This window comes from Condylostylus longicornis, unplaced genomic scaffold, assembly GCF_029603195.1.
Source record: "Condylostylus longicornis isolate FDR11 unplaced genomic scaffold, ASM2960319v2 ptg000080l, whole genome shotgun sequence".
Taxonomy (NCBI): Eukaryota; Metazoa; Arthropoda; class Insecta; order Diptera; family Dolichopodidae; genus Condylostylus; species Condylostylus longicornis.
In genome coordinates this window covers 291205-308492 of record NW_026578048.1, presented here as the reverse complement: position 1 = coordinate 308492, position 17288 = coordinate 291205, and the positions used below count along the sequence as shown (strand labels likewise).

At 23.3% G+C, this 17288-nt stretch overlaps 1 protein-coding gene across 1 annotated transcript in view; it reads right to left on the bottom strand.

Moving 5' to 3' along the window:
- The window catches only part of LOC129613007 (histone-lysine N-methyltransferase trithorax), a 120428-nt gene extending 103420 nt beyond the window's left edge, over nucleotides 1-17008 (bottom strand). Inside the window, exon 1 of the mRNA XM_055526883.1 lies at nucleotides 16865-17008. Within this exon, the coding sequence (XP_055382858.1) occupies nucleotides 16865-16987 (123 nt within the window). The 5' untranslated portion in view covers nucleotides 16988-17008. The remainder of the gene's footprint in view (nucleotides 1-16864) is intronic.
- Nucleotides 17009-17288: the final 280 nt, after the last annotated feature.

The window sequence follows — 17288 nt, the reverse complement described above, 5'->3', positions numbered from 1 at the left end:
AAAAGCGAAAAAAAAAATAACAAATATTTTTTTCAGTTTTCTTTTTTTTTTACTGCTTCAAAACGAAAATAGAATGAAACTAACACTCTTAAACCAATAAGTCACTAGAAATATTTTTTTCTTTTCATTTTAATTTGATTTGACTTATCTAGTTTGATCTGTTTTTGTTGCTAGTCGATTATTCATATTATAATAATCAATTTATATAAGCCCCGCACTTCGGATCTAGACAATATGCACACACAAATAGAAACAGTAATAAAAAATTATGACATACCAGTAATCGAGATGAGAATTAAAAAAAAAAAATGTAGAAAACATGTTACAAAATATTTAAAACTTGTGCGACCAAATACCAGATATATTTTTTTTTTCTTAATAGTTAAGCATTATTTTAAATAGCAATCAAGGTATGTCGTCAGAATAAAATTAAAAAAAAAAAAAGCAAATCTGATGTGGCCACCTTATAACCAATAATATTAAGCAAATTTATTTTTATTGGACTAAAGAATTGCACTAGATGGTGAAAATATACTTTAAACACTTATTTCAAATTTTGTGAAAGCTTAGTCCATATATCTCCAAAAAAATTAATTAGATTCTTAATAAACGTTCCCTGCTTGAAAAAGTTTTGTCAATTATTCTCTATTTTATTGGAAATGATAAGATTCAGTACTTTATTATAAAATACCAGTTACTGGCCCTTAATTTTTGCAATATTGTTTATGGAAATCATTTTTACAGCAAATGAGAGCCTATTATAAATTTTTCTATAATATTTGGTTAAAATTTTTTTAAAAATTTTAAATTAAAAAGTGGCGCCTTGCAAAGGTCCAATTGCCTGGAGTAAATGTAACCCAACATTTGATCATCACATTCCCAAAATAAACTTAGATATACAATTTTTATGAAAGTCCGAGCAACTGCACTTGAAATGCATAGGTGAGCGGAACAACAAACTGACAAATATCTCACGATAAATGCTAATAGCAAGTAAATTCTTGTTAAAATTTCGATAATGCAAATTCGTTGTGAAAACAATACCTCTATCATTCATGTATTCAATACGGACATTAAAAAAAAGGAGTAAGAGAGAAATCAAAATTGTCTTTTTTTCCATTTTCATTATTTTTCATTTTATGTAAAATAAGTGAGCGCCATATGTAATTTAAGTGTATATCGAGTGGGTTTGTTTTTCTTTTCTATAGAAAAACAACATAAATTATACCCGTTTAATGTGTTTTGTTTGCATCCATACTTATAATGGCATCAGTATAAAAAAAAAATAATGTATGTAATATGTTTTTCCTAAAGCGATAAAAATTGAGAATTCGAGTTTAGTTTTGTGTTTTCTTATTCTTTGTTTTTTTTTTTTTGGGTTCATTGTTTGTTAACTTGCTTCGTTTTTTTTTCTGAATGAGCATGTAAAATAGTTTTGAAATTTCTTAAAAAGTACAATATAAGGTAGTTTAAAAAAAAAATTAAAGAAATTCTAAACAACGTGGAGTGGAAACTCATTAAATAAACAATATTGAATAAATCATTCGATTATAAAAAACTAAACAACATGTTTGATTTAAAGTTAATTTATAAGCAACATGTTTGATGTAATTTTCTATGTTTTTTTTTCGTTTCGTTTCTATCTCTTGTCTTTGGTACCAGTGTTTAGGGCTTAAATGTAATTAGAATTTTAAAAAAATGTTACAATTTTGGAAATCTTACTGAAGAACAGTTGAGAGTTTATAAAGTTCCAACTTTTTATTAACATACGGAATACACGGCTTATCAGAGAAACGGACAGAGTCAATCTATAGAGCATAATTTTGCTAAGTTTATTTTTCCTTCCAGAACATTTTATTATTTCACTTCTTTATAAGTGCCTTCTTATGCATTTAGATTATTTTAAAAATGTGTATAGGAGAATAAAAAAAATGGGTTAACTTTCAAATCAACGATATAACCTTGACACAAAGGATTAAAACCTACAAAAATGTATTATCATATCATCACAGGAATGCAAATAAGAATATAAATCCATATTAAAAGATTTTTTCAACAATAATATAGCCATTGAATTTTTTTTTTTAAGATTTTATGACATTTAGAAATTATTTTCGAATTTTTAATGATACTCGTATCATATAAGCCAAAAACAAAATTCTGTGTCTACAAGCCCAAGTATGACTGTATAATATTTTAAGTTATTCTTTATAATCATCAACCTATTGTATGAAGTAAATAAGCTTGTTAAATAAAGTGTGAGTGTGAGATGATCAACTATTATACTTTTATAAAAAAAAAAAATAAGCATCAAAAATAAAATTATTTTAATAAGCGAAAAATGAGAAAATAATTTTCATAATATTTTAATGTCAAAAAGTGTGAAAGAAAAAAGGAATTTTTTTTTTATAATAAATGTGATTTTTGCTTTCACTTAAAATTAAATAAATTATTTTATTCACTACTGAATAAATAGTGGTATGAGTTATTTAAGAGGTAATGAGAAATCGTGTGTGGCCAAGGTCGGAGAATAATATTTATTTACACAATATATAGTGTGTTAGCTGTCGTACTGAGAAACAGCTCCCCTTTTTAGTAGTACTAATAGTAGTGGAAATGAAATACAGATTATTGGGTTTCTTCTGAGAATCAATCGAACAATGCTGATCTCACAAATAACTTTTAAAATAATCTGAAAATTATTTTTAGGCAAATTTCTTAGCTCGATTTTTTATTAAAGGAAACTTTTAATCTTCACACATGCCTTAATTATTTTGTTTTATGTTCTTTAATTATTACAAATATCAAAAATTGTATTATACAAATAAAGTAAATCTTATTTAAATTTTTCAGATTTAACAAATTATTAAAATATTTTTATATTTGTAAAAATTTTCATTAATAATTACCCAACCATTAAAGCAAAAAAAAAAAACATTTTTAAATCACACGAATTTAGAATTATTTATTGCTCATTCTTTTTCTATACTTATAGAAAAAAAAAGTACAAATTCATTCAATGAAATTAATTTTCAAGTTTAAAATTTTTCTTTTTTAACGATTCAAATAAATTTTATAAAATAAATTTGAAAAGGGCGCCAAGCTTCCGAAATCACTTAAAAATTTATAATACATACATACAACCTAAATATAAACACAAAATGAATGAAATTTGAAAAAAAAAAATATATTTTTTTTTTTATTTTGGGGTTTCTACAACTATAGGCAAACAGTGAAAAGTAAATTACACTATTACATACAAAATAGTGACAAGAATGCTATGCTATAATTTTTATTTATTTTCGGTTTCTGTTATGCTAACAAGTAGCACCTATACCACCTACAAATTACTTAATGAAAAGAAGGCGGGATTTGTTTTTTTTTTTAAATATAATTTTTAATAATTGTAATTAATCTTAAATTGATGCTTTTATTTTTGCTTAAAGAAATCTTTATTTCAATTTATAGAGGAAAAAGAGATAATTTGTCAAATAAACATATTTGTCATAATTTAATTCGTAAGTTAGTACAGTTAGTTTTAATAATGGGAACAACAAATTATTGGTTTCAGTTGAGAATTTTAGATTTAGAGAATAAATTAGTAAAGTTATACAACTATAACATTGTATAATTAAGATTTTAAATATTTCCGATATATTTGTTCACTAAATTATCCGAAACAAAAAAGTCCTAAAAAATGAAATCAAAATAGAGTGCAAAACTTTACCTTAAAGCTAAAATACATAATACTAAGTAAAAAATTAGAAGTTATACATTAACAACACTTACATACAGCAACTGGTATAACGAGGAGAAGGAGACGGCGGTTCATCTTATGTGCTTCTGTTCAGCTTAGGCACGGGAAACACGAGATTTCTCGCATTTTTTTTTTCATGTTATGAAAATGCCACAAATTTAACACGATTTATAGAAAATTCGGGCTTATTCAAACGAAGATTGGGATATAAAGATCTAACGGTATCACAATTGGCCTATCTGGTCTAAGTTCGCCCTTCGATATCTGCATCAATCTAACCTAACCTCACTGAAGTATGTCTAAAAATGAAATATTAAGGTTTCACCAATTTTATTACATTTGATAAAAAAAAAAAATAATTTTTTGATCGGCGGCGTTGATGATTACTTCAATTCAATTACGTTTATTTACAACCAGTAAAATTTCTCATGACAATGAAATTAATTGAAAACAATTTTTTTTAATTTTATTTTAATTTTGTTGTTTTGTACTTTAATTAATACTGTTAGGTACACTAATAGCACTCTAAAACTATATTTTTTTTTCTGTTTTTTAAAAATAATGGAAATGACACATTTATCACCTTCATACTATTGTGCAAAAACTTATACAATACAATACACACAATAATATTTATTATATGCTATATGTGTACTACTATTATGACATTGTCTTGTCATTCATACTTGTACATATGTATGTATAACTACATTGAAATAATAATTTAATTAAATCAACATATGCATGAAATTCAAACGCTAAATTTAAATCTTAAACGTGTGTGCATAGTACACATAATTTAAAATGATGAATACAAAATAAAAAGCAAACGTATGTATATCAAAATGGATTTCATCAACATTGGGATAATTAAAATAAAATACAAAGAATTTATACAAAATGTACAAGTTTTACATATCGCACACAAGTGGAGTTTACGATATATTCATGCAGATGGCGAAATAACGGAATTCTTCGAAAAATATATTTGGGTAAAATATTTATTTTTAGGATTATATAATTAAATACGTACATTTCATCCAGAAATATTTTAGAACATATGTATATTTCAACAAGAATTTGTTCCAATCCCGGTGCGATTGGTGTGAAATCCTCAAGGAAAACCATAACATCTTCGCTTAAAGTAGTTTTTGGAAGTGAGCAAATAATAATTTTTTTATAAACTTACATATGTTTTTTATATCGAGGTGATTTTATCCGAGAGATTACTGTATTGATTTAGAAATTCGTTAAATTAAAATCAAAACAATTTTTATAATGTGCCTTTAATTTCTGAAAATTTCTGAATTTTTTTGATGTTTTAGTATTGAAATATTTAGTTCGAATTTAATTATGCTTACTATAAGTCTTCTAAACGAAATATTCATTAACTAAAACAAACGGATATTTTGAAGTTAAGAAGGAATTGTTTTTGGAAATTTTTAACAAACAAAAGACAAACTCTTATAATATATGTCATAAATATCTTAGCCATATGCTCTCTTTCTTTCTTGAAAAAATTAATATTGTTATTCAATATAAATGAGGTAGTACATGTAAATAAATTTGTACAACTAAAATGATTCAGCAAAATTACATTTTATCTTACAAACAAAAAAAAATCTTTTCTGTTTGTTTCACTTTTATTGTTATTATTATATATTAATATTGCCTTTGACAGCTTTTGTCAAATCTGGTGGTTAAACGCTACCATATTATTTTTTAAGTCAAACAATAATCAAAGAAGAAAAATAAAATTTTCTTTTTTTGATAAATGACATTTTTACCAAACAAACATCAAAACTCAAAAATAAAAATTATTTTGACACCTACGTTGAGTACGCACGTATTCAATTTTTAGAAAGGGGATTTCTTCTTTATTTTCTTTCATATAGAGTTTTAAAATTGAATGTCCAAAAATGGATAGTTTTATTTATAAAAAAACAAAAAATCGTGTCTTTATTTCTTTACACACCACAAACATTGTACACGTAAATATGCATACATACATACATATACATAGTTGTATATGAATAACACTGATCACACAAAGTGTTAAAGTAATTTATAAAAACGGAGATACTTACTATACATGAAAAAATATTTAAATTAATTATTTACATGATAGCATGTTATTTATTACATACCAATGAATATTGTGTGATCAAACATTAAAAAGATAATAATCAGACCAGAATAAAAAAAGGAAAAACAGAAAAATAAAATTCAAGAGAAAAAAAAAAGAAATTTGTAACTAAAATGAATGGTAGCGAGTTTGTTTTTTAAAATAGCATGTTCAATTGCACTTAAACAGAGGGCGTATTTTAACAGAGTAGACTCAAACCTGTCAAAAAATAGAACCGCGTTTCTTTATATCAGAGCTAAATTTTCGTACTCTCTTTACTACCGGCTCTGTTCTATGAAAATTCAAAAAATACTTTGAATTTTCACAAAGCTCTTACACAACATACCATTGACATTTCAAAATTGAAAAATTATTTAATGACAGAACAAAACTCTGTTGCGTTCGTTTTTAAAACCAATGCCCTCAAATTACAAAACTTTTTTATTTGATAAGAGTATACTCTGGCAATTTTGCATCTGTTCAAATTCAATATTGGAGGTAAAAAAAATAAAAACGTCACGAACCGAGGTTACATTAACGCGATCAACTACCGATGAATTTCTTCAAATCAAATCAATCAAGTGAAATTGAAATCAAAATTTAAATTTCTCTCGAATAAATTTTAAAAGAATTAACTAATTTTTCCGTTACTGGAAAAAAATATTCATATTGTTACCGACTTATAACTTGTGTCAAACAAATTGCTTTCTGAACAAATTTCTTTCAAACAATGCAACAAATATTTAATAAAATGTTAATTGTTCTATTCGGTTTTGTAATGATTAAACACTTTTTATAATTTGTAAATACAAGTTTTCATCAAAATTCATTGAAAAAATTTTTAAATTAAAGACGAACTTGATTCGCTTTATTACTTAAACATTTTTCAATCTTGGCAATATTCCAATAATCGAACGTAAATCGAAGGTTATTTAAAGTACATATATGTATGTAATACATATAAGGTAAGTGTAGCTAATACTGACAGTGGCGGTAATACTGACATATATGAGGTTTTTTATAATTATTAAGAGATTTTCTCTATACAGCATATATATATATTTTTATTTCTAGATTAATTCAAATTATCGCAATACTTCCTTTTATTTAGTTTTGAAATAACTCCAAAATATTGAGCATAAATCAGTTTTGTTCCCATAGACATTGCAATGGTGGGTTGAATTGGAGAATTTCTTATACTTTTTGCTTAATTTTTCCGATTTTGTTTTTATTGATTTTTGACTTATTTGAGGGTTAAAAATATATGTATTTATATTAAATTAAATATTTTGATTATTTTTTATCTTATTTTATAAGTAATTCGGAGTAAAAACATTAAATAAATAAGAATTTTAACAAATAATTTCTGTCAGTATTAGAAACATCTAAAATTCAACCATGCTTCTATTACTGACATATGTGTCAGTAATACGTCAAAAATCCGTATTTTTATAAATTACGTCATTTTTAAAATATTTAAATTTTTATTTTCGTATTTATTTAATTAAAATCGAATTTGAATTTTCTTTCTAATGTCCGAATTCTGACACTAAGAATTTACTACAGGTTCGGAGTATTTTACCTTTAAAAACTAGTGTCAGTAATACGATCTAAAGAGGGTCAATATTATGTACAAAATTATGTCAGTATAAAGTTTTAATTTTGATATTCATTTTAATTAATTAAAATAATTTTTTTATACTTTAAAATTAATTAAACTATTTCTGTCGAATAAAAATCGATTACATTTGTGAAAACCTATATCTGACTACGACCTTTTTACCTTTTTAATAGTGATATTCGTCTAATAAATTGTGTATCAATATTGTATTCAATACTGTCAATAAAACAGTACAATTCGCTTTCTAAAAAAATGCTTTGAAATTACTGTAAACGTTAACGTCATAGCAAATATCACAACGGAAATGGTTCTCTTTAAATAAGAAAAGTAGTCCTTTTTAATAACCAAAATGTTGTTCTAAAAATTGAGAATGGGTTGCTTTCGTTACGTACTGAATACATAAATAGTTTTTGTTAAAGCAAAAAGCAGCTTTAGAATAGGCTTATTAGCAGCTTTAGAATATATTGATCTGATTTCTTATAATTTCGTGTGATATGGTACATCATATTTTAGGTATTATTTATAAGAATACATTTGTAGCAAATATTACTTATAATACTTTATAAAACATTATGTCATTTCGAATTAGATTTTCATAAATTTCTTTTAAAAATTTTTATTTATTCATTGTTGCATATTAAGACTACTAGTAAAAGTACATTCTACAGTAATAATAAATTCAAATCAGCTGAATTTCACATATTTTTACCTTTAATTCAATAAAAAATATTTTTTTTATTTTTGTTTGAATTATAATATGATAAATTTTTAATTTTTTTTTTAAATAAAATGAAATATCCGTAGAAATCCAAATTATTATTCCATTTTTATTAAATATTATCATTTTAACCATTTTAAACCATTATTCATATATAGAATATGGATTACAGCATATAAAATTACATTGTCAGTATTAGGAACACAAACTGTCAGTAATAGACACAAACATTTGCGGTTATGTCAATATTAGGAACATTTTTTCTCTTCGTCTTTAATCGAAAAATTATGAATTAAAAAATATTTTGATTAAATAATTTTATAAAAAACATTATTCCCAATTATCCAAATTATTCAAAAAATCGGAAATACGATCATTTATTGTGTCCCACATATAAAATATCTCACGCCAAAGTTGAATTTGTTGCGAAGTATGTCAGTAATAGGGACACTTACCTTAATGTAAAAAATGAAAATAGTTAATTATTAATTCTAAAGGTTTTTGTGCTTCATCAATCACAAAAATTTAAAATAGATGGCTAAATAAAATGTTTCTCTATTGCAAATATTAAAATTAAAATAAATGTAATAAATGTCGAGCTCTTTACTATCACTACGATTCGGGTTTTAGAAGAATTTCTTTAATGTATTTTGTGATTTATGACTTTCGATACGTTTTAATTTCTTAGTTTTAACTTCAAAACTAATTTATTATTTGATTTTACATAAAAAGCTATTGTAACCTATAATTTTATATGACAATTAAATATTGTCAATGTCAAATAAGCAAAACTGAATTTATTTAGGCGGCTAATTCTTTAATTCTTTTATATGTAAGTGAATTTTGACATCAACTTCAATTTATTAATTTAGCATTTATTTAATATAAGAATTTATTTTCTAAATTCACGATTTAAATTTTAAATTTGATTGAATTAAGAGTGTTTACAATTATATAACAATGATATTTCAATTTAATTAAAAGAAAATTCTAAGAATCCAGCCAGTGGGTTCATTAACATTCACTAAACATATTTTATTTCAATATTAATTTCAATTTGATAATTTCAATTTAACAATTATTTGACAAATCAATTTTAGCATAATATGATTAATTATAATTGTCAAAAATTCACCACTTATTAACAGTATTTAGGTAGACTACGTATAGTATGTATTTCAAACCCCTAAAGCGAATAACACAAAACATGGTTTTGTAAAATTATTTCTACATAATAAAATTCTCCACAGTAAACCGTAAATAATTTTAATTTTTTTTAATAAATAAACAAAAAAAAAACTCTTCCAGACATAATATTTGGTGAAACATTTTATATTTTAACCTCAAATTTGTAATAATTATGAATTTAACATACCTTATTAATGTCATTTTAGGAAATTTGCAGAATAAAAAAGAATGAAACGTAATCTGATTTAATGAGATAAAAAAGAAAAAATTCATAACATAATAAAAAATAATCTTTTAAAAATTTAAAGGATTTAAAGGATAATAACTTCCTTATTTTCTTTACGAATAATTATTTCTTAACTATTTGGTTTTTGCAAATACATAAGTTTTTACACATACATACTATATATTTACTTAAAATCCTTATGATACCTAGGATTATGATTAAAATTACTAAAGATAAACACGCCTTTTATTTACCTAAAACAGTTGGAAATTTCCAAAAAGTTAACCTATTAAATACTTAATTTTTGTGGTTAACCAAAATTTTATACCACATTCAAAAAATGTAAAAAAAAAATAACAACGACCCAAAGAAAAAAACGCCTAAATACAGAAAACAAGGTATAATAAGCAAAATAATTTCAATTTGATGATTATATGATAATGATGATGATGACAGAAACATTTTTAAGGATTTAAAAAATTTATATACATACATAAGTATGTATATATAAAATTTTAATATAGTACAATACAAGCAAAAATTAACTTACAAATTATAATAAAATAAAATTTAATTAAATTAATTAAAAAAAAAAACATTGTTAATTTTTAATTACGAAAAGATTTTGCTGTGATTGAATGAAAAATTTTTATTGGTTAATCTTAATTTGGATAACAAATTGAATATTTGTAAATTCTAACAGAGGTTATGGAAACTTGCTGTTTCAATTGAAAAGGAGTAAATATATGAGCAATGAATTTGAAAATTCCGAATTGCGATTTCAAAAAGATTTTAAGTTTGCATCCACTATTCGTGTATGCGTATTTCTTATTAAACTCGGCAAGTCTGACATCAGTCATTGACATTGCTGTTATGATTTATTAACCGATAAAAAAAATTGCTTGAGCAGCATATTCGAAGTCAAATTTTTTAGATCAGAATTCGAAAATTTGTTAACTCCAAAACATCTGAGTTCACCTAATTTAAATAATTTCAGCTCTGAAATATCAAGTTAATTAACTTATTAATTTGACAAATTATTTTGTTCGTATACTTGCTTTATACAACTATTAAAAGTACAACACTAGATTCATTAGTATTTGAAAAGATTGCATTGCTCCTAATTCACGATTTCAAATGACTGGGAACCAAATCTTTAACTTTATATTCAACTTTATATAAATACAACCATAATTCTATTCAAATTTTAAGCAGAATCCAAAAAAGAAAGTGATTTGTATGTTCACTTAAGTGATGATAATTGAAAATCAATTATTAAATTTAGACAATGCGTCTCATACTCAACAAAAAAATCGAAAGGAAAATTTATTTCGACAAAAATCTTAAAGAACTCATTAAAAAAAATAAAATTTCATTCAAAATAATTTTTATTGTACTTCCGACCTTTATCTACACACAAATTTATCATCATCATCATGAAGCTTTAATATATGAACACACAAATTAAAATTTATTTATTTAAAAACTCTTATATTTTTTCTTTCAAAAAACAAAACTTACTTTTTTCTTTTTTTGAAGTAATTTAAGTAATTAAGATTTCTTTTGTATTATTAATTTGTATAATAATTAAGTATGTATGTTATTTATATCTATTATTTTAAAATGAGAGAATTCTTTGTTAAATTCAATTGAATATTGTGATAAATGAAATTACAATAGAATAATTCAGAAATGAGAAGATATGAACAAAAATAATAATCCTTTTTCACACAAAAATAAAACTATAAAAACCTATTTTCTTTTTAATAAACCCCCAACTTGATTTTATAAATAAAATTAATAAATTTTTATATCACATCATTAAGAATTCAAAAACAAATCTTTTAACTCTTGTCCACCCTCTTCTACCTCTACGACAATATAGAAAATAAACACATATACAAAAACTAATTTAACATTTCATTCAATTGACAATTAAAATATAATTGTGACAATAAACAACCCAGCATTATATAATAAAATGTATTTCCTGTTATATTATTGAATTGAAGCATCATCGTTGTTTTATTTTACAAAAATTTATTCAAGTATGAAAATCAAGTATTATAGTGTACTTAAACTAAATACCTTTATAATAATAAATATTTAGACATACGATGTGTATATATACATATATATATATGATATATGTATGTACATATATTTAAGAATATATTATGACTTGCAATATACTTTGTCTAATACAGTTTAGTTCAATTTACTTGAATCGTAAATAATTTAATATAGAATTTTATAATTATCAATGTATTTTTTTTTAAGAAGTAGGTAAACAGAAAATTTTAGTATTGAAATAGAAAATCATGTTCAATAATTACCGACGGGAAATAGTATATATATGTCATAATTATCTGTGATATATTATTGAGATTTTTCTGTATCATCAGGCAGTAACGCTTCTCACACTGATTTATGCAATCTAAATTAGAATGAGAGAAGCTGAGGGAGCCTAACCTAAGATTTAAATATCAAATGTAATTTATGAATGTGTTTTTTGAAAACTACATATATGACATCCTCTATTTTTCATTAAACAAGTATCCATTAATGTTTAAACAACAAAATTTAAGAAAATTTTAATTAATTTAAGCAAAATTTATTAATAGAAATCGAATATGCAAAATTTAAAGTAAGTAAGTATATTTAATTGTTTTTAAATAGTACAAAGACTTGTTATCAATTTTTAAGGATATCTTTCTCAACCTTTAAATTTTAGAATCTTACTTTTAGAATAAATTAAAACAAAAATTTTCTTATAAGAAATATTTAGCATACTTTTGTTTTATTACCTATGCAAATTGGAACACAAAGAATCAAAATATTACAATATCTCGACCTTCTTCAAATTCGAAATAAGGAGTTTTGCATTGTGTTTCAGTTTTGTCTTATATATTTATAAGTTAGGTCACCGTTAAATAATACAATATAAAATTTCTGAATAAATTTATAATAAATTTTCTGATTAAATTTATAAATTAAAATATTTACACAACTATTTTGTTGTTTATTTACTTACAGTTTTAAATAACGGTAAAATGTAAACGCAAAACCCCTCTAATAAACTGGTATGTATCATACAGAAAAAAAACCAATACAACAGCTTTATTCTATATGAAACTATAAACTTCGCCATATACATATTTATAAGAAAGCAGCTTCTATATTATAAGCAGGTCTTATTGTTAACTGAATACAAAAAAAAACAGAAAAAGAAAATTATTTCTTTAACTTCCAAATCAACTATAGTTGGGCAAAGATAGCAGACACCTGGTTCAACGATTTTATGTTTTATAATCCTCGTTTGATAAAACTTGTTTGATTGTTGAATTAGTTGAGAACATAAATTAAAAATCAAATTATTTTTTGTTATAATTTAAAACGATAATTTGTGTTTAGATTTGAATAATGAGTTGAAACCCAAGGAATAAGGTGGAAAAAAATTAAATGAGTTAAAAAATTTTGGAATTCACTGTAAAGAAAATATTTATAATAATATTTTTTTATTCTTTTGCTTAAAATTAAAATATTTAAATTATTTAAATGTTCTTGTATTTAGAAATGTACACACACATGCCTAACTTGTAGAAAATTAAAATATTTAAGCTACAGCATGATTTTGTTTATTTTATAAATTGTTTACAGCCATGTTATTTAAATATTATATATAAATTTTAATTGAATTTATTTTTTTATTCATAAATTAGTTTGTTATTCTATAAGTAGTTAGGAAAGATTTTGTATTATTAGGAAAAATTTTCTACATTCTGGCGCTATACAATACTAAATTATATAGTACAAACTGTTCAAATTAATATTTATATAAGCATTATATGTATGTACATAAGTTAAGTTTTTTAGTGGCATAAATTATCATTACAACTTTTAAGTAATAACAGAAATTAATTGCGATTATTAAAAATTTTAAATGAATTATTCGCCGACTTTTGCTATTATTAGTTTGCCGTTAGGGTTGCCTACAGTTTATTTAAAATTTAGAAATATAATTTCACCAAACTGATAATGTTATAAAATTTTTTATAATTTCTTAATGTATTAATCAACTAAGATCGGCTAATAAAAATTTAACAACAAGTGGAATTTGATTTAAAAAAAATTTCTGAAGAATTTTAAAATCTAATATTCATTTTCAAATATGAAAATTTTTTCCCCCCTTTTCTCTACAAATTTCATCATTTTATTAATGGATCATAAATACATTTTCCATTGTTTTCGATTTCATTTGAAAATGATTTTCAAAAGAAAGAATTTTTTTTTATGTTTGGATGATAAGAAATGTAAATTTTTTTTTATTAATAAGCAATGCGGTTTTCTTTTCGTATAAAAAAAATTGTTTATTTCCAATTTTAAAATAAACGAAAAAATAAAGTCATAAAATTGTAATAAAAATTTGAACTTCACATGATTCTTTTTTTATTTCAAGAACATATAAACAGGCTCAAGCATTTAATACAAAGTTGATTTTTTAAAATAAATTTAAAATTAAAAAGAAAAACTTGGCATAATCATAAATTGTAAGGTGTTTGATTAAAAATGAATGCCATGTTCGTTCGATATTACCCATTTTATTGCCATTAGCTTTTATGTTTGAAAAATACATTAAACTATTTAAAGAAAATTTAATAAGAAAATTGAAATGCGACGGAATTTTATATAGAAGTTAAGTATATTCCAAGCTATGTGAAAAACCATACGGTAAATCAAGAATGAAGGCGTCAAAAAACTTAAATGAAAATACTACATTCTTTCAAAGACTACATTCTTTTAAATATGATACCCGACATAAACGTAACTGTCGACATATTCAAACAACGTGACTTTCCTTATAAGTTTCTTTTTGAATTTATTTAACGAAAATTATGTGGGAAGTCATATAGTGTGAAAGTACACCTTTACTATTGAACTTAATAAACATACAAAATTTTTTATCATTCATATGATCCTACTCCCCACGATTAGGAGTTTATACAATACGTAAGTAATATAAGTATACCCAAAACATTATTCTCTTAAAATGTATATTAATAAATTTCAATGCGGCTATTTTAGCCGACAGCGTCACTACCGACGGGATTAAATAATCATTACCTCACCATTTTACATGATAAAGTGATTTTGCCTCACTATATTCTAGAAAAATTCAACTTATCATATTTTGGGTATCTTTTTCAGAAGAATTACCATCCACATTGAGGCGCCCAACGCGATGAACTGTCATTCTCTCAATTTCAAGTGCAATATTAGTATATAAATGCATGCTTGTGATCGTGTATCGTGAATTCTTAAGAAATCTCATTGAATTTTCTTATTTATAACAAAATATTTAAAATATATTACCTATAAAAAATATAATTAAAATTTAAAACAAATTTCATTCATTAAAATATTTTCCGGCGGGGGTTAATTTATTTTTTTTATTTCACACATTCACATTATATTTAATATTTAATATTCAAATTAAATTTTTAAAAGCAAATAAATTAAGTAATAAAATTCTAATAGTCATATTAAAGTTTATTTAATATTTTAATGTATATTAATAATTTATTAAGCGCAGAAAAAAGAAAATAATCAATATTTTGCTCGATCATTTGTAGAAAAATTCCGTCGGATGCGACGGAAATAAAACATGTATTTATTTTTTTGTTATCTCATGGGAAATTAAACAAGTGAAAAAGATATTTTTATTATTTTATTAAATAAAAATTAATAAGCAAATTATTATTACAATTCAAGGGTTATTAATCAAATTAGAAAACATAAGATTATAATAATTAAATTATATTATGGTGTTGACAAGTTTTTTTTTTTTTAGATAATTCTTATCAAACAATTTATACTTAATAAAAAAGTAGGATACATGTAGGTACAATAATTCATTATAAGTAAATTATGCAACGTCTATTATTAATTTATCGAATTACATACAATTAAAAAAATGTTAACGCTAATGGTTTAATTGTCATCAGAGCAAATTACAACGGCCGTTTATTAGTAATTACATATTACGTCGATTCTGTCAAAACTGATGGAAATGTTCAAATACATTCGAATATTTTGATTTATGCGATGCACTTGCCGTACGAAATTTATTTCTACATACATACATATATAAAGTTTATTAATTTATATGAATTGTATATGAAATTTTTACTCTCAGAAAATGTAAATTCAGACATCAAATAATATTTTAGACGTTAAATTAATTTTTTTTATTATAAAAATATACTTAATTTGTCAAAAACAATGGTAAGAACTCTCATGAATAAATATGATATTATACATAATATGATATTATACATAATATCATATTTATTCATGAGAGAATAAATATGATAGTATACATTTAAAGTAAATAATGTCTGTAGAAGTAAATTACATATAACTGATATCAGTACAAAAACATTCCTTTAGACATTCATCGAAAAAAAAAAAGTCTGTTATACCGGCAATGTTATATCTGCTATACTTGCACTTTTATTTACGAAACTCTCAATCGCAATACTTTGAACATTTTCAGTCATAGTAGTTGATATTGTGACTGAAAAATGAGAATTCAAACATTCAATTTTCGAAGTCAGAACTGCAAAATTTTAAGTATTTCGCAAATTTTAGTTTTAACTACAAGAACTGAGTATTCAAAAAATATCTATCTTAGTATAGAATTATCCCTACATTAAAACAATAATTTTAATTGACTTATTAGAAATCAAAATAGTAAGGATTGTCAGAATTTCAAACGCATGATATATAGCACACATATAGATGGTTTTCTTTTCAAGAATTAAATTTCGTTACAAGGATAGGCAGACGGCGGCGGCTCCAGATAACACAATACTTTTATTTTTTTTTTTATGTAAAAAATTTCGCTGCCAGTAATTATAAAATATTTAAAATTGTTGACTTCCTAATGTTTGACCAATAATCTCATTTCTCATAACACTTAATTTAATATTGATCAAATTTACTTAAAATTATCAAATCCGGCATGAAAATTGTACTGAAATCTAGTTAATTTTTAATTTTAATATTTAAATATTGGGAATTTGGTTTAATCAGATTGTACATATATGTATACATAATTAAACTTGAAATATAAAATATTTTTGGATATTACAGAAAATACAGAATTATAAATATAAAAAATTAAAATAAATATAAATTATCATATAAAAATATTTCAATTCACATACCGCTAAATCAATTAATTGTACGTAACATTTTTGACCAAATAATGACAATTCTAAGTCAATATTTTTCTTTTTCTTTCGGCTAATACTGCCAAAGTTAAGTTGTTTCTTCTTTCTTTTAAACATTTTGAAAAAAGTTTCAAAATAATTTTTGTTTTTTTTGTATTTTACTGATATTTATTCACTTGATTTAGCTTTTAATCTATTAAATTTCATTAATATTTTACAATAACACTTTTACTACTTTTTTTTTAATAATAATACTGTTAAAAAAATAGTAAATATCATAAAACACGGACATAAATTGCTTATTTTATTATGATGGAATATAAAGGGTAAAAAAAAAGAATGTAAATAAAAAAAGTATTTTAATTCAAATCACACAACAAAAATCAAATCACGGAAATATAGAGAAAAAAAATAACAT